The sequence below is a fragment of the Phyllostomus discolor genome, chromosome 13 (assembly GCF_004126475.2).
Source record: "Phyllostomus discolor isolate MPI-MPIP mPhyDis1 chromosome 13, mPhyDis1.pri.v3, whole genome shotgun sequence".
Taxonomy (NCBI): domain Eukaryota; kingdom Metazoa; phylum Chordata; class Mammalia; order Chiroptera; family Phyllostomidae; genus Phyllostomus; species Phyllostomus discolor.
The window spans coordinates 49,518,692-49,545,272 of NC_040915.2; the positions used below are offsets into that span (position 1 = coordinate 49,518,692).

The 26,581-nt window shown below is 54.0% G+C and overlaps 1 protein-coding gene across 4 annotated transcripts in view; it reads right to left on the reverse strand.

Annotated features, from left to right (window-relative positions):
• The window catches only part of FBXO21 (F-box protein 21), a 34,439-nt gene extending 8,661 nt beyond the window's left edge, over nucleotides 1–25,778 (reverse strand). Inside the window, exons 1-11 of one of the 4 annotated variants that reach the window (XM_028527727.2) lie at nucleotides 25,494–25,763; nucleotides 24,488–24,623; nucleotides 22,243–22,337; nucleotides 16,642–16,763; nucleotides 14,109–14,255; nucleotides 13,675–13,811; nucleotides 12,409–12,545; nucleotides 9,290–9,469; nucleotides 8,072–8,207; nucleotides 2,076–2,287; nucleotides 422–579 (exon numbers count right to left, since the gene is read on the reverse strand). In XM_028527727.2, coding sequence (XP_028383528.1) covers nucleotides 422–579; nucleotides 2,076–2,287; nucleotides 8,072–8,207; nucleotides 9,290–9,469; nucleotides 12,409–12,545; nucleotides 13,675–13,811; nucleotides 14,109–14,255; nucleotides 16,642–16,763; nucleotides 22,243–22,337; nucleotides 24,488–24,623; nucleotides 25,494–25,732 — 1,699 coding nt within the window. In that variant the 5' untranslated portion in view covers nucleotides 25,733–25,763. Of the gene's footprint in view, nucleotides 1–421; nucleotides 580–2,075; nucleotides 2,288–8,071; nucleotides 8,208–9,289; nucleotides 9,470–12,408; nucleotides 12,546–13,674; nucleotides 13,812–14,108; nucleotides 14,256–16,641; nucleotides 16,764–22,242; nucleotides 22,338–24,487; nucleotides 24,624–25,493 lie in introns of all 4 variants that reach the window. The other 3 variants (XM_028527729.2, XM_028527730.2, XM_028527728.2) reach the window with 3 other exon arrangements.
• Between the last annotated feature and the right edge of the window lie 803 nt (nucleotides 25,779–26,581).

A 26,581-nucleotide genomic window follows, 5' to 3' on the forward strand; every position in this document is an offset into this window, starting at 1 on the left:
CCGGGCCCGCACCACGGACTGCAGTTCCAGAGAAGGCTGCCAGTCTCGGGGGCCAGAGGGTGCTAGGGCGGCTACCCCAGTAGTGTCCAGTCAGTGCCCTCCAGTTCAAGCAGGCCCTCCTTACCTGGAGGGGGCCAATGGCAGCGCCTGGGAAGCAGGCACTGGGGATTTGAATGGCAAGGGCAATGCCCAATCAGAACAGAGATCACCAGCAGCACCATACCACCCAGCTGTGGTGGTGAAGGGCGGGAGACTTTGAGGACCCTCACTATTTAACCGGTGGCATGGCCGTGCCACAGCACACCACCCGTGTTTACTGGCTGAATAGCGGCCCTCGGGAGGACAGCCCTGGGACACTGGCAGCGAGGCCCACAGTGTCTGAGAGCTGAAGTGGACGCGCTGGCGAGAGCCAGCCACTCACCCTGGGCTGCGTATCTGCAGGAACCGTCCTCCACCAGAACATTGTAGAAAGGCTGGTGATGGCCGTGGGGCAGGCTGTGGACATTCATGTTGCGGATCCACTCGTGTCCCATCATGCAGGTGGGGTCCCAGCCGTAGATCACGCAGTTGTAGCCGTACCTGGTCAACGCGAGAGCAACGGCCCGTCAGTGCCCGGGGCCCCGGCCCCCGTGAGGTGTACGGACGGCGGCTCGGCTTCCCTTCAGCTCCCATCCCTACAAATCTACCTGCTTTTATTCCACGTTGAGTCCTTGTTTGGGGCACCCCACCCCTCTTTATAAACCCCTCTTACTATCAACCCAGCACTTCCGTTGGGGAAAAAAAACAAACTTTCTGAGAGCGAGTGATGGGACAATGGGTTACCAAATGGGAAAGGTACCGAAACCCAGGCCTGACGACGGCACCAGACTGGCCCCCAGCGGTTAACGGAGAGACCCAGGTGTAAAACGGAGAACTTGCGAGCTATCTCCATGACGCGGGGCGGTGAGCGACTTCTCCAGTGCTGACGAGACGGCCCACGGAGGACGAGACGGGCCGGCGGACAGCACTGAAGGACCCTGGTTCACAGAGACCAGCTACCTACCCAGCTCCCTGTCTGGTAAGGGATCATCCACCTTTTCGTAGTTATGGCAGTGGGACGGGAAATGGACTTTGAACGACAGAGAGGGCCCTTACCTTGGAGAGACGCACTGTGAAACAGCTACGGGAGGAATGACACCGGGGACTCTCTTTGAGGGAGGAGGAAGGCAAGGGCGGGTGGGGAGGGGACAGTGAAGACGGACCCTGTCATGGTGGCCACTGGGGCCGACAGGGGAACGTCACCTGGTTCGGTATACTCAGCTCTTACTCTCAGACGCTCGACATGTCCATTGTAAATAAAAAACAGAATGCAACACAAGAATGAAAACACAAACCAAAACCTGGAAAGGGGTATTTGGAATTCATGTGCACACAGAGAGTAGGTATGCAGAAAAAGAAGGGCTGCAGATCAGAAGCAGAACACTCCCTAGACACTTAACGAAAGGAAACGTGAACGGCCGTAACCCCGTGGAGAGAACCTCCACCTGTGCGGCCACCGGGGAGCGCGGACCAAGGCCGCAGGGACATGCCGCCCGCCATTTCGTGCACCGCGCGTGTCCGGAGGCCTGGCGACAGCCCATGCTGGTGAGAGGAGGCACTGTCAGCTCCCAGCAGGTGGTGGGACAGAAATGCGGCCATCCCTTTGGACACAGTTTAATTCTGGACCACATGTGCACCCTGCGACCCCCAACTTAAATTCGGGGAGAGCGAGATGAACAGAAGAGGTGAAGAACAACGAAGACAGGAGAGGACAGTTCCACTTGTGGCCGCTGCCACCCTCTCGGTGGACATCTGAAGGCCACTGAAGCATCAGAGGACCCCTCCCCCCGCCCTGCACGCCCCACAGCCAGGAGAGCAAGTCCCTCCTGAAGCACAGAAATAAGTTAAAGACGCGGTTCAGCTTGCGGGCCTTCTTGAGCGGGACCGAGGTGGTCACTGCATGCAGCCGGGTCCCCTTCCAGCACGTCCCGACTGCCGCTCCCCAGCCCTCGGTGTCCTCTTCGGCCATGCGTGGGTGGACACCGCGGGGCACTCACCTCTTGTGTTTCATAATGAGCCCAATGGAGTAGCAGACATCCCTGTGCTTCTCGTGGGAGCGGAGCTTCACCTCCACGCCCACCTCCTCCTTCTTGCGCTCAATGTGCTCTAGGGTGTGCTGCACCAGGTAACCCACCGCCCCGTGCTGCCCGGGGTCCAGGGTCTGAATGTGCTGGAGGATGTCAAGCACCTTCAAGACAAGACAGAAAGACTAGGTGATAATATTTTTAGCAAGGCCTTTTCCTTTTTCCTGCGTTGGGTACAGCCCTACCTAAGCTAGCCTGACGAGGGGCAGCAAGGCGAGGCCCTGAGGACTCGGCCTCGGTCCCTGAGACCCACGGGACCCTCCCCAGCCAGTGCGCTCCCTTCTCACATGGGCACCGGCCCCAGACACCCACACCGGCCCGCGTGAAGGCGAGGGAGCATTAGGAACACGGTGGGCTGCAGTCAGCCTGGGTACGGAGCGTCCACCCCTTGCAGGCGCATGCGTCTGGACCGGGGGGGGCCTTTCAAAGGGTCCTACGCTCTTGGTCAGTGTGGGCTTCCCCCCGTTTATGCACAGAGGGGAAACCACTTTCACCTGCCTGCGCTCCGGAACTGGTTGGAAAAATAAATGCTCAGCTGCTTCCGTCAGGAGGATGCCCGACGGAGCTGCCCCAGGGCCCCAGGGGCTGGGCGGGTCCCAGAGAGGTCCCCCAAAGGACACTGATTCGTTTCTGATGCTACACTTGAAGGGCAAAGGCGTGGGTAGCAGGGTTCTGAAGGCCCACCGGTCATTTCCCGTATTTCACTCACGATGGCATTTCACACTCAAGCGGGCAAGGAGAACCCACGTCCATACGGGACCTGAATGACTAGCTGGTCGAGGCAGAGGCCGAGGCTGCGTTCTTTCTACTGTACCCTGGGGCCTCCAGGGACAACCCAAATTCTGACGAAGGTAACGCCCGCACACAGGTGCACACGCGCGCGTGCACACACACACACACACACACACAAGTACAGCCGTTAGCAGAGCGTCTCGGGCACGTTCCTCCCATGCAGACAGGACTTTCCCTACTGCTGAGTCCCAAGACACAGCCGCCCAAATCCTGGCTCCAGATCTGTCAAACCTGCGGTCTTCACCTCTGGACTCGTTCATTCGCTTCTCAAGTGGCGATCAGTAAAGGCCCCATTTCCTGACACATTACGATCCTGTCCAAGCATCGTGAAAACTACTGAACACCCCACCTTGCCCTCCAGACTGAGGCTGGCGGGTCTCAGTCTTTCCCGAGCACCTGTTTCTCCCCCGTCACTGTGCCAGACCCGCCACTCCACACAGCCGGCTCACCCTCCCAACCCGAGGTGCGTGCGCAGCGGTCACAGCCAGACAGACGGACAGGAGGGGAACCAGGCTTGGTGAAGACAGGCCACAGGCTATGAGGACCTGGAGTGACCCAGCCCACCGCCATTGGTCCAAAGCGAGAGTAGGGTATTTTAACTAATGGTTATGGGAAATTTCAAACACACACAAATGGGCAGATGGTACGATCTGTTGTACCTCAAACCCCGCTTCAACCACTGTCAGCTGACAGCCAATCCCTCCCCCGTCCCCCCCAAGAGAACTTTTAACTTGGAGACACTAACGACCTTTATCTCTTGTAGTGAACAGCACGGGACTTAACAGTAAGCTTCTATTTACTGGGCTTGCGTAATGCGTTCCTCGTGTCCCCCTCTGCAGCTCCTCCAACCAGTTACGGCTGACGAGACCGCTGCTGCTGCGCTCTAGACAAGGGGCCCTCCCTTCCCAGCGGCCCCTCCCACCAGAGCAGGGAACAGACCTAACTTGGAGTCTTCAGCACACAAAGGAATCCTCCAACTCTGAGCGTCAGAGCGGGGGAGGAGGCTCAGAGGCAACCCCTCCTCCTTCCCCTGATGCGTGGGTGGCGGCTGAAGGGAGGGCAGAAACGGGACGACCTGGTGGTCTGGGCCTGGCATGTGCCCGAAGGCCAGTGCGGACAGCTGGGCACCGTGCGGTGTCCAGACCAGTGTCTGCGCCTCGGATCTGGAGCCTACGACCCATGGGGCAGAGGTCCTGAAAGAGGAGGCCTACCACTCACGGCCGGCAAACGCTTTTTGTAAAGGCCCAGGGAGGAAGCGTTTCAGGCTGTGTGGGCCACTCGGTCTCTGACTCCACGGCTCTTCTCTGGCTGCTGCAGCTGGCAGGTGGCCAGAGCCCAGTGAGTGAATGGGCGTGGCTGTGTGCAAACAAACTTATATTCCTAAACCAGGATGCTTCGGGCCACCAGGCCGCAGTGTGCTGGCCTCGCTGTCCCCTAACTGCAGGTTCCCCAGGGTCTCTGGGAAGCTCTGGGCCCCACCCTCCCAAGTCCACTGTCTGTGGGGTCTTCTGCTTTTGGGGCTTCCGATACCAGACCCCGATGCTGTAGCCCCTAGATGCTCTAGGGCAGCAGTTGTGGCTCCAGCCCCATCACATCCAACATACCCCCCCGGAACACCCTCCCCCAGCCCAAAACAGGCCTGCTCTCCAAATGCCCACCCTTCCCGTGGCCAGACCCCTGCTGGGAAACCCGGATATCCTCTCTGAGCCTTCTCCCGTATTTACAGCTGATGGAGACCAGTCACTCCTCACTCACTCCAATAACACTGCCCGGCACCTGCCGCATGGCGGGAACTGGGCTGAGAGCAGGGGGGCGGCTGCAGGAAGAGGCGGGCGGCCCCTCATGGAGCAGCTGCGGCACATTCACGGTAGCTCTGTGAGAGGGCAGTGGGGCTGGCCCCACGCGAAGGGCCCGGGAAGGGGCATCAGAGGCAGAAGCGAGCTGGCAGCTGGAGCTGAGAGGCAGAGCAAAGGTCCCAGGCAGGGACACGACACGTGCCAAGGACTGATGCAAAGAACAGAGATGGAGAGAGGAGATGGAGAGAGGAGATGGCCACGGCAGCAGAGGACACAAGGGGCCACTGTGACGGACGAGAGCGCTGGCAGGGCCAGCCGGCCACCAAGGCCCTAGCAGGCCATACTGAGAGGAGGAGCCTGATCTCCTGATCTCCACGACAGCGGGGCCACCCGGAGCGTCCTGGGCAGAGAAGGGGCACAGCTGACACTTTGTTGAGATCACTCTGGCTGCGGCGTGTAAGACGGGGCCACGGGTCTACGCGCAGAGGAAGGAGAGCCCGCAGGAGGCCCGGACAGTCCTCTGGGAGACAGAGCCCAGGACGGACGTGGAGGGGACAGCTGGGCACGCTGGTCTGGAGCCCAGGGTCCAAGCAGGACATCAGAGACCCGGAGCTGTCAGCCTGCAGATGGGGGCTGAAGCAAGAAGAGCGGATGAGATGACCTGGGGGGAGTGCAGCATGAAAAGAAGGCTAGAAACCAGCAAGGGCCTGAGAACCGAGAACCAGAGCAGAAGGGACAGTGTGTACTGCGGGGCGGGGTGGGGGTGGCCCTGGCGATCACTGAAGATAAGGAAAACAAGTATCTGCTGGATTTGGCAACATAAAGAATGATTTATCAAAAAGGGGTCACTGCTTCCCTGGCAAGCGCAGTTCCTTCCAGGGAGGGGGGGTGGGAACAGACCCCCCCATCTTCTGGGGAGTGCGTGGGAGGCGAGGCAGGGGGCCGGCTGGGCCGGGGTGGCCAGCAAGCACAGTCTGGCTGTGCAGGGGAGGAGGGAGATAAGGAGGCAGCCTCGGGGAGGTGCCGCCAGGGCTGTCGTGGGAGTGCTTTCTGTTTTCCCGGAAGAGGAGAGGGACCTGGGTGTGCTCCATGCAGACAGCAGGGAGCAGGATCAGGGAGCTGGAGAGATCATCGAGTACAGGCAAGTTTAGCGATCCCCGAAAATGCAGGAAAGTGGGGCCAGAGCACAACAGGCTTGCCTTGGGAAACTGGGGGACACCCTCGTCACCTAAACAATATGCACCCCACGGCTGGCAGGCGATGTTCCATCAGCATTGGCAGCTTTAACATCTGGCCGCCCTACACTCTCCCCTTCCGTCACAGCCACGACCCCCTGGGGGACTGCAACACGGTGACCAGGAGGACCTGTGTGCTGCTCTTCCCAGCTGCATTCCACAGAAAACGAGTCGAAAACAGGTCGCCCTTCCGGTCTTCCTAGTTTAGGAATGTTTCCCTTTTACCTAACAAGGCCAAGGGGATCCCAAGTCCTCCACAAACTGACCTCACGTCCTGAGAAACGTCTCCCACACACGACACCTACACGCACGTGCACATGCAGCCGTGTAAGGGCCCCTGTGAAGCCGGCCTCGTCTGCACACACTGCACTCTCCGCCCTCGTGCCGCGTGCACGCCGGCCCGGCTCGCTGCAGCGGCCCGCTCTGCTGCCCTCTGAAGTGGCTTCACCGCCCACCTCGCACGTTCTCTCCGCAGAGGAGCACTTTCTACCGGCCGTAGCACCCCCGACCCCTCCTCTGGGGAGCTCCGCAGTTTCCCTCCGCCGGCTCGGTGTCGGCCCCCCGGCTGGAGTCCAGGTTTACGAGGGGGAGCCCCCGATTCACCGGGGATGAGCCGCCTTTCCCTCCAGGCCGCTGGCTGGGGGGAGCGCCTCTGCCAGCAGCAAACTATCGGTCACCGTGAGGACCGATGTCCTGGGTAGCGACAGATCTGGAACCTGTTCTAGGGAGCGGCGTCTGCCGCGCGGGAGGGCAGCCGTGCCCACCCCGAGGACGGGACGCCGAGGTGACTGCCGGGAAGCAGCGGGCGAGCACTGCGCGGTGGCGGCACTGCGGTGAAGCCAGAGCTCCTGCAGACGCCCCCCGGGAGAGCGGAGGCCCCTCAGCCCTTCCAGGGCTGCCGTGTAACTGAAGGACAGAGTTTATTTATCAAGAGTCCTGCTTTAAAAGGACATCTGCATTTTACAAGTTACCATGAAATTCCTTACCTAAAGCAATAAGTGACAGAACTATGCACATCCTAGCGTCACAAATAAATACAATGACAAAATAAAATGAGACATCAAAGCCTGGACGACAGCACTTCCTTAGGCTCTGGGAAGTGGGCGGTAACTTGGGGGGGGGGGGCTAGACTTCCCCTAACCCTCCGACCGCACCACGTGCCCTCTGCGCCCTGGGCCACCGATGCCATCTGTTCTTACGGCAGGAGTCTAGAGACCTTCCTGCTGATGGCCCCTTTCTCAGAATTATTTTAGATCTTTGAAGTTGTAACTGAGACAACTTAAACCTCAGCAATGTTGAGTTGTTTGGATGATTTACTTGGTCAAGAAAGACGGCCCCCACTCAGAGTTTGGTCCTCCCCCTAGACTGTTCTGAACAAACAAGATGGAGCGCTACAATGTTTCTTTCCCCTGGAAAAGCCAGGCCAAGGGCGCAGCTGCGGCTGCTCTGGGACACGAGATGGGCCTTGAACCCGGCCACGCCCATAGCCTGCCGGAGACCCGCCGCAGCCTCTGAGACTGCTGGCGGCTGGCCACGGGCCGGGCGTGAGGAAACAGAAAGCCGTGCGGGACAGTGCCAAACCCCACAGCTTCCCAGAGCCACAGCCGGTCCTGAACTAGTCGGGCAGCTGGACGCGCACAAGTCTAAGACCAACCTCCCTACGTCCAAGGTCCAACGGGGCTGCTCCTACGCGGCCAGTGCAGCTGCTGGTGGCACAGCTGGGGGCTGAGCACTGCAGGTCCGCCTCCCCTTGCTCAGTCAGGGTGACTCGGGGGAGACACCCCTCGGGGGCACCAGGAGGCGACTGGCAGGCCAGAGGCCCCACGGTCCTGGACATCGAAGGCACTGACCACAGAGAGAATGGGCAACTCCCGGCAGTAGAACCAGTTTGTTTTTTTAAAAAAACCACAGTGAAAGGAGACAGACAAATCTTTGAATGATGGGTCAAGACAGGGAGACTCTGAACAGATTGGTGTTTCCCCCACATTAACGTGAAGGTAAACCTTTACATTAAGTAAAGAGCCGCCCTTCAAGCTACGTGTTCCCTCTCTAAGGTAAGCGCAGAGTGTCAAAGGTGAATAATTACCTTCTCTGGCCAGATTCCCAGGTGGAAGTAGAGCCTGGCCTGGAGGAGCAGCAGCTGCACCTGGTCCGGGTACATCGCCAGGTACAGGTCCAGCGAGTCTCGCAGGAGCTGGTAGGACTGGTCAATACCTTCCCTGCTGGAAGGAGACGTCACCTTATCTTGTGTGCTTCTGAGTGCGGCCTTCTCGCCAAGGCCCAGGTTTTAGAAATAATTGACACAAATGCCCTGCCTTTTCTGACCCTGGCACTTCCCCTCTCTCAGCAAACAGTTACGGTATCTTCGCTAAAAACACACACACACACAGGAGGTGTAAGTGTGTGCCCCATTGCAGTGACGGGCTCTAAACTAAAACCACAGGCGTTTCCATGACACAGCGACACCAGTAACACTGTGCGTGATGAAAACTGAACCCCACACAGGCGGGGCAGAGGACTCGCAGGGCAGACACCGATCCGTGTGATACTGGGATGGCAGACGCAGATCTTCACCGAAACCCATAGGACGTGCAGAATGCACGCCACCGAGTGAACCCGAGTCAGTGAACGGGGCTCAGGACGGGGGGTGGCTGTGGCGTGTTAACGCAGGTTCGTTGGCTGTAACGAATGGGCCACTTTGGGGCAGGATGTCCACCTGCGGGAGGCGGCGTGCGCCTGGAGGCAGGAGGCCTACGGGAAACCTCTGTCCTTTCTGCTCAGCTTTGCTGTGAACCTAAAACTGCTCTAAAAATAAAGTCTTAGAGTTCTGCCACCAGGCAGAAAACTACTGCTATGATGCACAACTTCCTTTTCACTCTGTAAGCCACATTTCCTTGGACTCAAACGCAAGATAGCGTCACACTTTTGCTTTCTTATCTGAGTGACGGAAAGGCATAAACTGAAAGGTGACAAAGCACTTGGACATGAGACCACCCTGCCCCTAAGAGAGGATCTGCAGCAGCCTGAGATCCCCCTGCTACACAGGGAAGCCGTCGGCACGCACAGAGCACCGGTCCGAGCCCACTGCAGGCCCTCAAAGGGAACTCGCTGGGTGCGGCTTAAATCTGGACAGCTTTATGTCACGGGAACCAGTTTTTCCCACAGGTGGGGACAGCTGTGGGTGCCGCACCTCCCCGCTGCTTGGCTGCACCCCCGGGAGGCCCATCAGAGCCGTCTCCGTAAGGCGGCCGAGCCTTGCGTGACGTGCACGCTGCCCACGCACTCGAAGGCCGAGAAATCTTACCGCTTGCCCAGGCTCAGGAGGTTTCCCACCATCCGCTGCAGCACCTTCTTCACGTTGACCACCCCGTACAGGGCCGGGGTCACGTGCTGGCCGATCAGGTACTCACATTCCTTCACCGTCAGCTGCCTGCCCTTCCCGAAAGCGTCGATGTAGATGTAGTCGAAGATGTCCAGGTTGGCCCTGGACGAGGAACGCACACGGTCAGTCCAGTCCCAGGTCCCAACTGAGCAAGCTGGTGTTTAACCCCCATGCTAGTAAGTAGCTCACATCAGAGACCGAACGTTCACGGGTGGCATTTCCACTCAAAAAACAAGGCCTTGCTCAAAGCTGAAGATCGGACCCTTTAAACACTGATGTCTAAGGTGAAGAGTGTGGGTGGGTGTGTGCCATCTGACACAGGTTTTCAGGGAGAGTCACCCTGGGGTTCACTGCCAGGGACACCCATCGGGCGTGCGACAGAGGCCGAGCACAGACCAGCAGCGGCTGACACCTGCGGATCCCAGGCCCCTCAGGGTCCCGGCACCTTGCGCTGGGAGGCTGCTGCCCCCAGTTCTGCTGACACACAGGGGGTCACACACCTGCTGAGCCCTCCCACGGCCTCAGGCTGGGCCTACGCTCGAGCACAGAGAGCTATGTCCGTGGACTCAAGCCCACCGCCCGTCCCACGGGGCTGCTCTCCATGAACCGTGCTCTCGTATGTGGTGGTGGCCTGCACTGAGCAGACGGCGGTGGCGGGCACTGCCAGGCATGCTCAGTGAGGACGCCCGAGACCTTCAGGTGGGTTTTTGTCTCCGGGAGAGTCGTGCTTTTTCCTGGAGCAACTGTTTCAGATTTCCTCTTTGAGTCACAGTAACAGCACTCCTTGGCAAGACACTTGTTGATGTCCCAGAAACTAGGGACTTCTCTCCAACTCATTTTATGAGTCTCGGAGAACCACACACACACACAAAGCCATGGGCGAAAATCTGAGCCAACCCAGTGCAGCGATGTGTTTAAAAGACCCCATGTGGTTAAGTTAGATGCACCCTAAGAAGGAAAACGGAGCTAAACATTAAAAAGTCTATTTCAAGCACATACAGACTGAAAAAGAAAAACCACACGATCCTATCAGTAGACACAAAAGAAGAGATTTTAGGGAAAAGGTCGACTGCCTAGTTATTCACAAAACCCTTAGCAAAAAAGGAATTTAGAGGACAGCTCTGACAGTCCGGATGAAAGTCACGGTCCCCAAACACCATGCCTGAGGTGGAATTTCATTTAAAAGGACTCCATACAGAGTCATCCTCAAGGCAAGGGGCGGGCTACCACTGATGCTTCTACTCACCTGGGCTCGGGAGGGCCAGCCCGCTGAGGCCGGTGAGGACAAGGGGCAGAACACCTCAGGGGAGAAAGGAAGGAGCGAACGAACCGGCCCCAGTTCAGACACTCTGACTGTGAGGAGCCGAGAGCTGACAAGCTGTCAGCCCCCATCAGTTACCTGGCAAAGGCGCTGCCTACCAGCCCTGCACCTGAATATCACCCACACCCCTGTACGACGTCACTTTTTAGAGAATGTAATTTTAAAAACCAGTTACAGCAGCAGCAACAAAATCCTAGGTGGGTTATCATACAGGCATTTAAGAATATTTTAGAGATATCTGGGGAAATTGGTTGGGTTGTTCAGGGAGTTGAAATGGGATGGAAAAAAATCATTTTTCCCATTTAAAATAATGAAAAATGGGTGCCTGCTGTCCAAAAAGAAACCTCTGAGTACGTTTTTTAGGGAGAGATTATATCTGAGAAAAAAGGAAGTCTGTCCATATTATTTAAGGAAAAATACATATGTAAAAATTTGCATGAAAATTATAAGTAATTCCAAACTACCTGACGGTTACCTCTGGAGAGGAGAGAAGGGATGAAGGGATAAGAAAAAATACCTAGGAAGCTTCAACTATGTATATGTTTCATTTCTTTCTTTTTAAAGATTTTATTTATTTATTTTAGAGAGGGGAATGGGAGAAAGAAAGAGAAGGAGAGAGAAAGAGAGGGAGAGATACATCAATGTGTGGTTGCCTCTGGAGCACTTCCTATTGAGGACATGGCCCACAACCCAGGCATGTGCCCTGACTGAGAATCGAACCGGCAACCCTTTGGTTCGCAGCCCACACTCAATCCACTGAGCCACACCAGCCAGGACTGTATGTTTCATTTCTAAAAGTAGGAGGGAGAAATACAGAGACTGGTTATACTTTATTTTCTCTGTATGAGTCGGAAACTAGTCTACTAGGAGTGTAAAGCACTGGGTCACCTCATTTAATCCTCCAAGTCACTGTATGAAAAATTTTAGTCCCATTTTACAGAAGAAGAAACTGAGGCTCAGACAAAGCCAAGGTTTGAACCCAGCCTGACTTCAAATCTCAGGTGCTTCCTGTTAAGGATACCACAACCGGTCATCAGGAAGTAGTTTCCAAGAACAGGATATAACTAAATAACTTTGCTTCTTTTCCCTCTACACGGCACATGTAATGGGAAGACAGTCTACCTAACGGTGAACTACTTCTTGTGGAAGAGTCAGACCACAGCTGAACAGCAGCGCTATGCCCAGCAGGACGCTGGGATTGAAAGAGAGGACAGCAGCTCACTAGGCTGGCCCCCACGATGCCTTTCGGGCACCAGCCCCGCCCGAGAGGACCGAGACGAGAACACGAGCGCCTGCTCTGCTCTGCAGTCAGTGAGGAACCTGGCCGATCAGTGCTCTCCCTCTCCTGTGCGGGGGCGGGGGGGGGGGGGGGTTCATGGAAGACTGGAAAGTAAGAGCTTCTTTAAGAACGCTTTGATCTGATCTGCTTAGGAAAAAGGACTTTGAGATCCACATAAGCCCTGGAACCCCTAGTCCTATTGTTTAAAATTGAACTTCGCACTCTGAGATAGCTGTGTATTCATTCGCATGCAGCTTATGAGGAAAGAGAGCGAAAGAGCGCCCCGCGCGCACAGCAGATTGTTGACGTGGACACAGTCAAGAAGTGAACCAAGTCCCTCAGCACCCTAGCCCCCTTCTGACCTCTGACCCGTCGTCTCTCCCGGCAGCGCGGTAGGACGGGATTCTCGGGACCCGTCACGATGGGTCGCAGACGGCTCACCTGTCTGTGCTCTGGCACCATCTCAGCAAGAAGTGACTTGGGAAGTTGACAGGCTCCAGAGGGACCCCCAGCTGCCGGGCAATCGTCATGTACACCACAGACATGCTGATGGGGATCCCAGTTCTGCGGGTCAGAACCTGCAGGAGAAAGAGTGCGTCAGCGCACTAGACGTGAACCACGTGTCCTCGTCCCTTCGACACACGTTTGTGTTAGGCGCCCACTGTATATGTCAGGCATGAGGCTACGTTCTGAGGCTGAAGTGGAGGAATACTTTTACTTATTTCTTTATTAAATTTCTTTTAACTTCTCTTTGAAATTCTCACTCAAAGACATGGTCATTGATTTTGAGAGAGAGGAAGGCAGAGGGGAGATGGAGACAGAGACAGAGAGACAGAGAGAGAGAGAGAAACACTGATCCGTTGCTTTCCATGTGCACCCAGACTGGGGAACGAACGTGCAACCCAGGCATGTGCCCTGACCAAGCATCGAACCGGCGACCCTGTTTACAGGACAACGATCCAGCCGAGCCACAGCAGCCAGAGCACACGTTCCTTTGCTGAGACCAGGGGTCTGCAAACTGCAGTCCCTGGGCCAAGTCTGGCCCATCACCTGTTTTCGAACAGCCTGTGTAAGGAGAGTTTTACGACCCATGGAAGTGACAGGGAACTAGAATGTCCACGTCTACATGTAAAGTTCCACGGGCACGCGGCCACAGCCACTGTCTCGTGCTGTCGGTGCCCCGTCCCCAGCTGCGACGGCAGAAGGGAGCGGTGAGGATGGGGCACAGCGCCTGAGGCTGAGACGGTCCCCTGTCTGGCCCTCCGCAGGCGAAGACCCACGCCCTCCTTCTTCCAGATGGAATGCAAGGCTGCGTCCAGGGAAGTGTGTTAAGATGCAAGAAAAGAAAAATGAGTGGCAATAGGCAGCAAAGAACTGATGTGAAAAAGGAGCCACGTAGGACACAAATAGAAAATAAACACCAGTGGCAGAGCTGCCCACAGAGGTCCCCCACCCTCCCCACGGGCCGGCACAGAGAGACTGGACTCGCTTCAAAGCCCAGCGTCCGTGAGACACAACTGACCGAGCCGCGTCACAGAACCACCCCCTCTAGCTGGGAAGCACCCAGCAGTGACGCCCCTGCAGGAGAGGCAAAGGGGAGCTGTGTAAGCACCGAGGGACGAAGGAGATGTAGTACTTGCCCCCAGACACAGCACACTGATCGAGAGGTGAGCTTAACTGCGACTTGTTTAACAGACCCGCACTTACCTGGTGCATGTACAGGTTCAGGGCGTTGTAGTAATCCATTCGGTTCCCCTTGAACTTCAGTTGGTCGTAGAGGACGTAGTTCATGGCTTCCAGCACCTGGCCCTGGAGGTCGAGCTCCCTTACCATGGAGGACCGCCCTGAAACAGACACCTGCTCTGAGGACACCAGCACGCACAACGCTGGGACCAGTGTCCCCAACAACCTGCACCATACGGACGCCGGCCAGGCCCTGACGACGTCCCCTGTCGGGTGCTGGGTGTTACCAATCCCCCGTGTGTAGAGTCTTTTACTGGACCCGGGCAAGCATGTGGCTGTGTCATGAACGGCTGGCTGCTTTGTGACACAACAGGGACACGCTGCAGAATTTCCCAGTGACCAACTGCGCCAGGAGCCCCATGCACACAGAGCGGGGCGGGGCTGAAGCAGATCCGTACCTGCCCTGAAAGTCAGGCTGGGGTGGCGGCTGTTGAGGCCTCGGAGGGCTTTGCGCACGAGCTCCACGATGCTGTCGAACTGGGCCTGGGTGTCCTTGAGGGTGATTTCAGCCAGGGGGTTGCAGTACTGGTCGATGAACACGGCACCTGAACGCGAACAAGAGTTACTGAACAAACCCCTGCTGTCATCCCTTTCTTCTTTGTTTTCATTTACCCCAGGCGCCTGGGCCCGGAGCTCTGTGAAACAGCCCACAGATGAGCTTTGGATCTTGGTGTCGGGCCTGGCCGCCAAGACGCTGAGAAGGAGCAAGAAGCACTCTCAGAACAAAGGAGCTTCCAGGTCACTGTGCCTTTTCCTTAGATAAACCAGGCTTCCCACAGAGGTCAGGGACGCAGAAAACGGGGCGATGCAGGGCACACTTCACATTCTGTTACAAAGGGAAGTAAGTGCCACAAAGGAGGTCTTCCCGGTTATTCCTCTCTCCCTCTAACTCCCTTAGAGTTTAAAACCCAACAACTCTGAAAACCTAACGCTGCAGGACAATTCTTCAACTTAAAAAAAAAAAAGCTGAAGGCTCTCAACAACAGAGAGGCCATTTCGACAAACTGCCTCTCAACGGTGAGCCCGCGGACAGACTGGGGAGCCCACGGTACTTGCAAACTGGGCGAGCAGCTACACTCAGGGACTCTGCCGCCGGGGAGCTGGGCAGAGTGCACTGGAGACACCGTCTCTCGGAATCCCTCTCCTCACGGCCTCGGGTAACGCTTGAACCAGAGGCCGATGGGCTCCCTCGACCATTCGGCTGGAAGACGTTTTGAGCTGGGAAGCCTGAGAGCTGTTTCAAATTCAAGTGGAAGCTCAGAACTGTGACCCCGCCCCCCACTCACACCTCAGGGGCTGGAAGCTGGTGAATGGGGCCCGGACCCCAGGCCCAGTTTCGCCCCTAGCCGGGGTTTGCTCCTGGGCCTTCCTGGGACCAGACCTCTGCACCTGCACGTGGCAGGGACTTCTGCCGCCCCTCAAAGCCCATCCCAGCCTGACGACACCACCCTGACGGCATCAGGGGCGGCAGGTCACCTGGCCAGCCCGCGAGTCCGACCCTGGAGCCCGCTTCCATCCCCTCAACTATCTAAAAACTCCAGTGGCTGCCTAAGGCCTACGGCACTGATGTGGATGGGCCACTTGAAAACAATATTACTTTGTAATTCAAAGAGTTGAAAAAGGAGGAGTCAGTTTCATAGTAAGCTACGGAAAAGTAAAGCTTGTCAAATTATTCTTGGCTGGGAAATAAAGAAGACGGGATGACTCTCCATCCCAGGATGCCCACGAGAAGATTCCATTGCTGAGGGCATCTTATTTTGATTGGGATGATCTAAGACGTTCACACAACTGGAAGTCTGCATTGGGCACTGTGGAGTAGACAGCGACCACGGGATAGGACAAGGACACAGGGAAGCCAGTGACCCCCTGGAGAGGCGGCCTGCAGAGTGGCCTGCATACCAGGGGCAGAGACAGCACCCTGAGACTGGGGGGGCCGACTCCCCTGTGTATGTTCTGAGGCGAGTCAAGTCTGCGTGGCTGAGCCAGAGAAACTCGATGGCAGTGAGACCTGAACGTCTGGAGGGTGAGAGGAATTTGAGAGAGAATGCGAAGGACAGGGGGCACCACGATGAGGGTGTGAGTGAGGTGTGTTTGTGGGGTGCAGGCTGGAGCCTAAGAGCATGGCACAGGGCGGAGGCCTGCCGACACAGGGCACTGGAAGCAGGCGGAGACCGAGTGCAAGGCAGGACGCAGACCGGCCACCCGTGGGCTAACCCAGCATGGGAGTGGCCGGTTCAGACTGCACGGCAGGGGAGTGTCGGGGGACTCCAGGGCAGGGGGCCTGCACGGAGCAGCAAGGGGGTGCAGACCATGGAGCGGGGAAATGAACTGGCAGAACCTCGGGCAAGAGGGGATGTATGTATTTCATAACCACAGCTTCTGGGCGTGTCTGGAATATGCTAGGAATTTAAAATCGTGTATGAAAAAAATGAAGTCACATTTTGTTCCTGTCCCAGTGGGCAGGAGCAGAAAGTGGCTGCCTTCCCTCCCATCCCCTCTCCTCAGGGCCGGCGGACTCCAGCGTCCGTGCAGGAACACCGTGTCCTCATTACCCTCTGACCGGAGGCTAAGGGGCCTGCCCCAGGGCGCACGGAGCCCCAGGTGCACAGCCTGACTTCTCCTTTGGAAGTGACGCTTCAGAGCTTAGCAAACAGGAAATGACTCCCGTGAGCTAAAACACCAGCCTCTCATGCTTTGAACCAATGGTGCATCTTGAGAAACCGGTCTCTGGCCAACAGCTACAGGCTTTGACAACATTTCAGCTCTAGCTCTAACAGTCTTGCCCACCGAAATGACCAGGCCGTGCACGCCAGCCTCCGGAAGCCCGGGCAGCAGAGCTGACCATTCCTGTGTGATGGTCAGGATGGTCTCCTCAGCTGTGCTCAGGGGGCAGCCTAGCTGCCCACTGGAATGGCGCTGCCCAAGCCTCACCTTCGAGATACGATTCATAGTCATCCGAGTGCTGAAGAAAAGCCTTGAGATTGTTTAAGATTTTCTGTTGCCGCAGGTAGTAAAGGATTTTTTTTGCATAGTACTTCCAGGTCAAAGCTTTCCTGGAATAAAAAACAATCAATCAATAAGTTGGTAAGAATTAAGATACTGAAACTTCCAGTGATTTAATTTTTCCGTAACCTCATCATCCCGCATAAAGAGTCTACTTAACAAGACAGCTGTAGCTGGGTCACGATCACACAGTGCTCACTACTACGGAAGCGGGCGTCACAATTTAGGGCTTTGCACGTGTAATGTAACACGACGCTAGTCGTGCTGAAATTCCCGAAACAGTTATCTGGCTTCCCATTTACTTAGAGGAAATGAAAGAGAAACCTGGAAAGTTAGGAAAACTGGGTGGGCCTCAGAAGAGAGGAGTGGGGTGTCTGGAATCCTCTGCTGCCCACCCCCAGCCCCCCAAGACTGCCGCTGTCCTCCTGCGCTCCAGGCCCAGGAGATCTTGCCCAGTCTCACGGTTTCACTCATTACCACACGACAACCCCCAGTCCACTTCCCAGGTGGGATTCCTCCCCTCCTCTCCAGGCCTGTACCTCCAACTGCTACTCCACATCCCCGCCTGGGGATCTGGCGGGCCCTTAACTGTCTTCCTCTCCCAGAGTCATCCTCGTCTCCCATGAAGGCAACTCCGTCACCCTGGTTAGTCCCTGAACCTCAGAACTGCCCCCGACCCCTGGCCTTCTCCCGTGGGCCGCGTTCAGCGCACCTGCCCTGCTGTCAGCTCCATCAGGAATGGGAACCCTGCTCCCTGCCTGGTCTAAGCCGCTGCCCTCTCCCGCCTGTGTCCCCCACCTGTGTCCAAGCGGCACCCTCCTTCCCGAGCTCCGCCCGCAAACCTCAGCCCTCGGTCTACGCTCCACACAGCAGCGGCGCTCCGGCTAACTCACCGAGCCACAGCACAAACACCCTGCACCCCGAGTCCTCCCAGGTTCTCCACTCGCGCCAAGTGAGAGCTCAACGACAACACACAGGGGCCTGCAAACTTGCCCCACCGCCTCTCTGGCCTCAGGCACCGCCCCCCACCCCAGTCCCTGCTGTGCCCTGGGCCAGGAGGGTGCCCCGAGGCCTCCACTCTCTCAGTTCCTTGACCAGAACATCCTTTCCCTAGAGAATAATTCCCCTTTATCTACTATTTGGTCCCCCAATCACATAATATAAAGGCAGGGTAAATACCAATTTCTTTCACTTCCCACTTTTTAAACTAAAATTCGGGTTCTTATTGTCCTCCAAAGGGGACTGGTTAGTGGTTAAGCGCTGTGAACTCACGGGGCCGACCCGGTCGGTGCATTTCAGTCCATCCTGGTTACCCCACTCACCGGCGCCCCCTGAACCGCTCGGACGAGCAGCGCTGCACTTTCCTTGCTGCCTGGCTCCGGGCTTTCCAGACGCTCCGGGGGCACCTCTGCCATTTCCTGCCTCAGACCCACAACCAGCCATTTCTCCACACCCTCTGGGCGATGGAGAGGATCATTTCTACCTGGCCCTTCCCTTGTTTCAGACCTTTTTGGTGGACAGAAAAAGCACAGTGCCTGTTTGTGTGCATATAACATGCACATATCCCTACATGTATGTGAATGCACAGTGCCTCGTGTGTTTACAGTCCAACTTCTAATCCAATTACACAACATTCACCTCCTTCCACTTTATGTCTGTCTCTCTCTTCCTCGCCAAGAACCCTGCTTCTCCAGCCACGTCAGTCCCTTGCACAACCCAAGGGTAAAGGGCACGAACTGCCGAAGGAGCCCGAACCCCACGCATGCCTGAGGCTGGCCCTCCAAACACACGGCTTCCAACTGCGAGCTGACCCTTGGGAGACACGGGTGTGAGCCGTGCAGGTAACTGAGCTAAGAGGGTCCACTGGAAAAATCTGTGTGTAAGTGGCCTGCAGAGTCCACGCCTGGGTCGTTCAAGGGTCAAGTGTACTTGTTTGCTTTGTTTCCCATCTCTCCAGCCCCACACACACACACACACGCACACACGCACCAGCTCCAGAATAACAAGATCGATATTCCCATCGCCTTGACGACTGCTGAAAAATAGCAAATACCCTGCTCCTGCTCGCCCCCGTTCTCGGCTTGGTGTTTTAAACAGCTTGTTACATCCAGTTGTCAGGGTTCAGGGCCACCACACACAACACGGACCGCCCTACGCACTGCCACTTGGATTTAATTCTACAGGTGAACACGTATGTACTGTCCACCACTGGTTCTCATGTCAATGTCTCTCTGATCACGTGGTTGTTCCAAGTTCATTTTCTGGCACATTTCTCAGGAAGGGCTCAGAAGTTCCCAAGTTCCTGCAAGTTGGTAAGCTTGTCTGCAGCCTTTATATCAGGAAGTCAGTTTGGCTGGATATGAAAATCCTTGAGTATATCAAGTAGGTTTACTTTTTCCCTCTGCCCTGGGCATGGCTGTTGAAAAGTCTGAGGATGTTCTGATTCTCTTTTCCTTCTAAGCGACTTCTCCTTTTTTCACCCCCTGCATGCCCAAAGGACCTCTCTATTTTGAACGTCCAGTAGTAACCCAGTAGTTTTACCGAAATAGGTCTCAGTGTTGGCCATCTGGGTCAGTTTTTCAGGTTCTGTGTATCCTTCCGATATGTTTAGATCTTTATTGTAGGATGTACTCTTTCTAAAGCACACACAGAACCCCGAAAACGAAAACTGTCTTCCAATACCCGAGGACTGGTGCTTCAGCATTTACGGAAAGCACCCGTCTTCCCTCCTGGGCCTTCTGGAGCCGAACGGCAAGGGTCTGCCAGGAATGCACGCAAACGGGGTCCCCCACGAACAGTGGCGTCCCAAAGTACTTATAAACACGTGACACTCTCCCTCGTTACCTAAAAACAACCCTGTTTTAAGCTCAAAATGTATATGCCAGGGCAAGGGATAACAAATCTATGACGTTTACTTCTAAAAAGATGAAAATAACGTATGTTTTTACTGGCTGTGCCCATTCAGCCCTTTTTTGCCAATCTGATAAGCGAAAAGCAGTATTCACCATTCTTTGACATTTCTCCGAAGGGTGAATTTAAAGGTCGTTTACGTGATGCCAGCCACTGGTATGTGCTCTTCAGTAAAGGTCATCCTCCCATCCAGTTTCCAATTTCTTCTTGGAAATTTTAAGAACACTATTGACTTTCTGGTTTCTGGGGACATACAGAAACTTACTTTTTTTATTGCAAAACCATCTGTCCATATTCTTTTATTGCTTTTGCATTATCAGTCTTCGTTATGGAGGTCTCCCTCAGTGGTACACAAAATCTCCTATTTTCTCAAAGGATTTTCATTGTGATGAAATTTAGGTTGTTTAATCGTGGAATTTAGTTTTTGTATTATGATGCAAGTTTTACTTTCTTCCAGATGGAAAATCAGTTATGTCTAATGGTGTTCATTAATTAGTCCATTTTTCCCCTCTGAGTTTCAAATATACTGTCTTTCATGCTGGGACGTTTCTAAATCATCCTTTGCCATGGGTATGGCTATCAATTTTTACTTAAACACTATATTGTTTTCACTACAGTTAGCTTTATAATATGTTCTAATATCTACTGATGAAAGTTTACCATTGTGATTATTTAAAAATTGCTTTTTTTTTTCACCTTAGCTGGTGTAGCTCAGTGGACTGAGCACAGGCTGCAAACCAAAGGGTCACCGGTTTGATTCCCAGCCAGGGCACATGCCTGGGTTGCAGGCCAGGCCCCCAGTGGGGGCCACATGAGAGGCAACCACACATTGATGTTTCCCTCCCTCTCTCCTTCCCTTCCTCTCTCTCTCTAAAAAAAAAAATAAATAAATTTTTTAAAATTTTGTTTTTTTTCTGGCTCTTGTGAATTTATTCTTCTGTGATAATATTATCGAATTAAAATGCACACATGCACACACACACACTCTCCCCTCCCAAAATTCCTGTTGGATCCTAACTGAAATGGCAATAGGTTTATGTGTTAATTTGGGAAGAAACGACATTTTCTGTGATGGTGAGTCTTCTCATTCAACAGCATGGTCTTATTTATGTTTTTCACTAACATTCTGTAGTCTGACCTAGAATACCCTTCCCAGGAACGTTCTACTGATGAGCAAGACACCACTGGACCGTCACCCTCCGCAGTAACACAGAAATGGAGACAAAAGTGGTGACCCAGCGACAGGAGGATGGTCAAACACACTGTGGTAAATAATACACAACAGTATGCAGCCATTAAAAGAATGAACTGAATTTTCTACCAGCTGATCAGGATTGATTTCAGTAAGGTACTGTTGAATGACAAAAAAGGTACAGGAAAAGTACCTACTGACGGTCATGATTTTGTGAAATAATGACCCTCCTTGGTCCCCACATATGTCAACCAGTGCACACGAGCACAGAAGAATACAGCTTGGTGTGCACGAATTATGGGGGGGTGGGGGAGGAGGATGGGAGAATAAGACAAAAACAAAGCCTGAACTGAAAAGCACATCAACACCATAAACTCAGTGTGTGTGACATGACATTTATCTAGGTAGAAGTATATGTGTGTGTGTATGTAAAAAAAGACAGCCCAGCTTTTATTTTTAAGGCTTCACAATACTGACTCTTAGATCATACTTCAATTCATTTATAGATAAACCAAAATAGAAGTGGAAAAATGACCCCTGGTTCCGAGCTCATCCAAGGCCTAGAATAGTGGCACAGCTTACCTCTGCCCTACAGCTGTTCCGTGGATGAACGCTTCTCTCCCCTGACCCTCCTTAACAACAAGAAAAACATCTCAGCGCCCTGTTTGTGAGGTGTTGCACAACAGTCTCTCTGCAGGGAGATGCTAAACCAGCATTCTTATCTGCCATCGCCAGTAAAGTTTCCAGAGCTTTTAGAGCACCGCATCCTCCTCACAGGTAAGTGAGGCTCCAGCTAAGACACCTTTCAGGCAAACTGGTAATCCACCCTCAGAGCAGAAAATGAGTCACAGAAAGGTTTTCAGCAACAACCAAGAGACAATGGTTTCTTCTTGATCAGGAGAGATGCAAGACAGGTCCGACCAAATACCTACAATGCTTGTGGCCAGAGTAAGATTACCTCTTCCCTGAATTCAAAAATTGTAAAACATCATCCAATTAAGCAAGACATGCCTGGGAGACTATTTAATAAACATTATTTAGTGCACGAGGGGCAAATGAATGTGGTGGTGGTAGAAGGACAGGCGGTCACACGGAGGAAGGGAGTGTATATGACCTAAGTGACGTGACAGGCACAAGGGCCCGGGGCACAGCACGTGACCCGCACAGCAGGACCGAACGTGTACCAATTCTCTTCCTTCCACAGGCGCTCTCGCATGGTTTCTTACCATATCAATTGTCTCGGTGCGCTTACCTGATAGGCATGGAATTTTTCAAAAATGTAACACTGGCAACACATGAGATAGTTGTAAACACACGCCCCAAGGATCGGCCGCACACAAACTGCAGCAGCTAACCCTGGGGCTATTGTGAAAACACACACACACACACACACACAAACAAAAACCCCGGCTGCGACAACGGCTTACCTTCCTTCCATGTTCAGGATACACACCAGTTCGTCCTCGAAAAATATCTCTGGGCCCTCAAGAGTCTCGATGTCACTGAAACCGTTACAAGGGACCTGGGAAGAAGACATGCAAACAGGGCTCAATAACAAGTAATAATGTTGTTATCACTCTCACACGCACATCTGGGTCGCCAAGAGGGACGGTTATTTTCACGGAAGGGGCAGCAGCTATCCCATACCACCTGACACAGCCTACCACAGGTGGGAAAAAAACACGCACAGTAACGATAATTTGTTCAGACCTTGTTGGTCGTAAATGAATTTTATTTTCAAAGACTGAAATTTCTGAAATTGGTAACTCAAGAAGTCTAATGTGAAGAAAAATAGCTCTGCGACAAGAATTAGAAACACAAAATTGGCCCTGGCTGGTGTGGCTCAGTGGGTTGTGTGAAGGCCTGTGAACCAAAGGGTCGTTGGTTCAATTCCTAGTCAGGGCACATGCCTGGGTTGCAGGCCAGGTCCCCAGTAGGGGGTGAGCAAGATGCAACCACACACTGATGTTTCTCTCCCTCTTTCTCCCTCCCTTCCCCTTCTCTAAAAGATAAGTAAATAAAATCTAAAAAAAAAAAAGAAATACAAAATTGAATTCACAATAACTATTTCATGCGATCTATGCTGCACTCAATTAGGAGGGAAGAAGCGGGGAAAGTCTAGTGCTTTGGGCGGCTCGACCCACTGGGTATGTTTTCCCCTCTGTCAGCTGAGCTGGGGTACAGTGAGCTTTAAGACCCCTCAGCTGAAAATGTGATTACTTCTCCCACTTTTCTCTTTGAAGGGAGACAGGAAATTGCATGTCAGCCCGCATGTACTCAGCACAGGAACTCAAGGGTCTTGAGTCAAAGTAATCACCCACCCACAGATCAATCTTAAGTACTCGCCCTCTATGTTCAAAGCCCTCCACATATTTCCAATAAGAAGTAGCACAGGGAAAGGGGGAGCTAAGGAAAAAACACAACAATTCATGATGATCAGACAGAGGCACCGGCTGTTAAAAATGCACACAAAACCAGCTGGGCTAGAAGCAGGGGCTGCAAACTAGTAGCTCGTGGCCAAGTGTGTCAAACACATCTAGCGCCCCATTCCATCTGTGTGCAAACACATGAAAACAGGCACCTAAAATCTGGGATTACGAGTGCTTTTAGCCATGGCGTGGCTTGTCCAAAGTGGAACACAAATTTTGCCCATTCTGACATCCATGGTCATTTATTTATAGAAATGAATTACACTGGGGAATGTCTAGTTTTATTCCCCATAGGAGAATAAGTTCGAATGTGTCCAAAGTTCAAAATTTGAACTTTCCCTTTCAAAACCTGAAGTGCCTTGAAGACATTTAAAATGCATGAACTCCACTAAGTAGCAGTAATTAAAGTTAGAAACCAGGAACGAAGCTGCAGGAGACCGGGACAGGAAAGTAAATCAGAATGGCTGTATGTCTAGCTGCATCCCCTGCTCGCCCCATCAGAAATAAATTTAAAATGTTAGTACAGACTATTTTCCAGAGTCACAAAAAGTTTTCAGGACCTGATACAGAAACTTCTGGGAACACTTATTTTGTGGAAGGAAAAACAAACAGCCCGTGCATTTCAGCAATATTTAAAAAAGAACTTTTCAGAGATAGTGAATGCAAAACAATTTACTTGAGGGGGTAATGATTCCCATTTACAGATAGCTCTTAATCCTGTTAGTTTAACAAATAACTCAGTTCCCTACTGGCTGGAACCTGCAAAGCTGGAGTGAAGAACTGTATCAATTTCACCAACACTTTTGGGAAAACAACTGGGTGAAATGTGCAGTGTTCGATCTTTGATGATTCCCCCCAAGTCACACAGAGGTGGCACAAAACATGGTCAACCCACTTGTGGAGAAACATGGCTGACCTGGATCCCCTCTGTGTTGTGCAGCAGGTCCCTCCCTCCCCGCCCACCCCCATTCTCTCCCTGGCTTCAGTAAAGTAAAGCTGGCAGGGACAAATGGCTTCATGTCGTTGGAGAGCAGGAAAAGGACACAATGACTCTTGCAGCCATCTAAATGAGTAAGGGATTGTGATGAGAGCAATTGAAAAGGAAGATAGCAAAAAAGCTGGATGAGCTAATGCCTACAGGGCCATTCTCTTGCTCTCTCACACACACACATGCGTGCACACACACACACACACATACCCCACTGCCAGGCAAACACGTAGAGCTACATGGCCAGATCCTTACGTGCTCGGAAAAGAACCTCTTTGAGAAGGAGGCTACAATCTTCCGGGCTTCCACCCCAGCTTTTTGACGAACTTTATACTCCTCCAGCCAATTGATGTAGTCGGTGGGGCTGTAGTGGTTCATAAGGGAAGGCCACCTACGAGGAAAAAAACACCCCCTCCGCTTAACAGAGACTCGCAGGCAGGCAGGCAGACACGAATCAAAGGCAGCCTTGGAAACAGGGACAGCAGTACGGTTTGGGGGTCAGAAGGGCCCTGCTGATGGACCTAGTTCAATTCCCCCACCTGGCACGCATGCACTCGCTCACGGTGTGACCTTGGCACAGCGATGTGAACGCTGTGTCCCCACTCCCCACCGATGAAATGGGAACAACTGTAGCAATAGCGATGGTGAAAACAATGACAGTGAACATTTATGGGGTGCCTCCTAAGAGCTGGGCCCTGTGTAAAACGCTTCTGCCCCATATCTCATTTCATAACCACAAAGGTAGGTCTAATTATCACCAAAGTGGATGAATGAGGCTCCAAAAAGAGAAGTCTACCCCAAGGTCATACGGCGAGGATGCCGGGGCCAGAATTTATCCCAGGTCCCAAACCGAGACCCGCGCTCTCAGCCAACAGACCGGGGATGCTGCGCCCGCTTCCCCTAAGGGCTGTCGGGATCCCTGCATCCCCGGATCCATGTAAACATTTTAGCACAGAGTCGGGCACAAAAGAAGCGCGCAGAACGGACTAGCTGTGATACTACCGCCGTCATCCGTGAGTGAGGGCCCGCTGCTGGGCGCTCCCCGATGCGCAATTCGGGCACCGGAGGGTCCGCGCGGTGTGGACCGAGGGGCCAGCGGCCTGGAGGCCTTTGTCTGGCGGTCCACGGGAAGGGGTCCGGGGGTGGCAACGGAGCTGGGATCCGCGCGCGCGTCCTGGGAGGCAGGCGGCAGCTCAGACTCGCCAGGCCCGGGCCGGGGCTGCGCCAAACGGGACATGAGCGGCCGGAGCAGCGGACTCACCTCACCCGGAACTGCTCCTTCCACACCTTTCCGCTACTCTGGCACAGCTCCCGCAGTCTCCGGCAGGTGCTGGCGACGTGGAGGATGTCGGTGGCCGTCAGCGGGCCGCTGCACAGGATGTACTCCAGCAGCTCGCCGGGCAGGCTGACCAGGCAGCCGAGGCCCGCTTCGTCGGGCATGGCCTCGTCCGCGAGAGCCTGCACCACCTCCATCGGGCTGTCGACCGCTGCCTCCGCCATCTTGTCCAAATACCTGGGGGTGCTGCGCGCGCGCTCTGGGGAAAATCCCTCTCGCCCCGCCCACCTGGCTCAGGGGGTGGGCGGAAGGGTCGCCCCGCCCACGGCCGGCCGCGGCGCAGCCCCGCGTGCCCCGGCTACTGCTGAGAGCGCCCCTCCACGGAGGCCGAGGGGAGAAAACCTGTTTTGGAAAACAACTGGGATGTGGGTCTTGGGGCCGAGAACCGGCAAGAAAGATACGTGTCTGGCGCTTCCTGTGCATGAACTCACGGAACCTTCCCAGTACCCAATGAACTCTTATTCTCCCTCAAGTTATAGATGGGGAAACTGAGGATTAAGGGAGATAAATAGACTTGCTCAGAGTCCCTTGTCCTACCTAGACGTTAATCCAGACTTGCTTTGACTTTTCCTTAACCGTGCTGTAAGCCATTATGCTGGAATCGTAACAAACTTAATATTCTTGCGTGGGTTCTGTGCCAAGCATTTTACTTATGGTCTTCAAGGACCCCTCATTGGAGCCCTCTGTGGTAGGTACCTTATTTATAGCTGGTCTACAGTTAAGGAAAACAAAGCTCATAAGGGTGGGCATCACTGGTTCAAAGTCATCAAGACAAAAAGTGGTAGAGCCTGGATTTGAATCCTTCTGTTTTCGCTGCCTACATCTTTTTTTACAAAAAACAACTCAGGTTCGATGAGTGCTAGACCCAACACCATGTGCCCTGGAGATACGGAGGTGAGTAAGCCAGTGTCCTTGCCTCTCAGGAGCTCATAGAACACGCCGTTTCGGTACACGGAGTGCTCAGTGAATTCCCCCCGCCTGGAAGTGGAAAATCAGAATGCCCTGAGACAGGG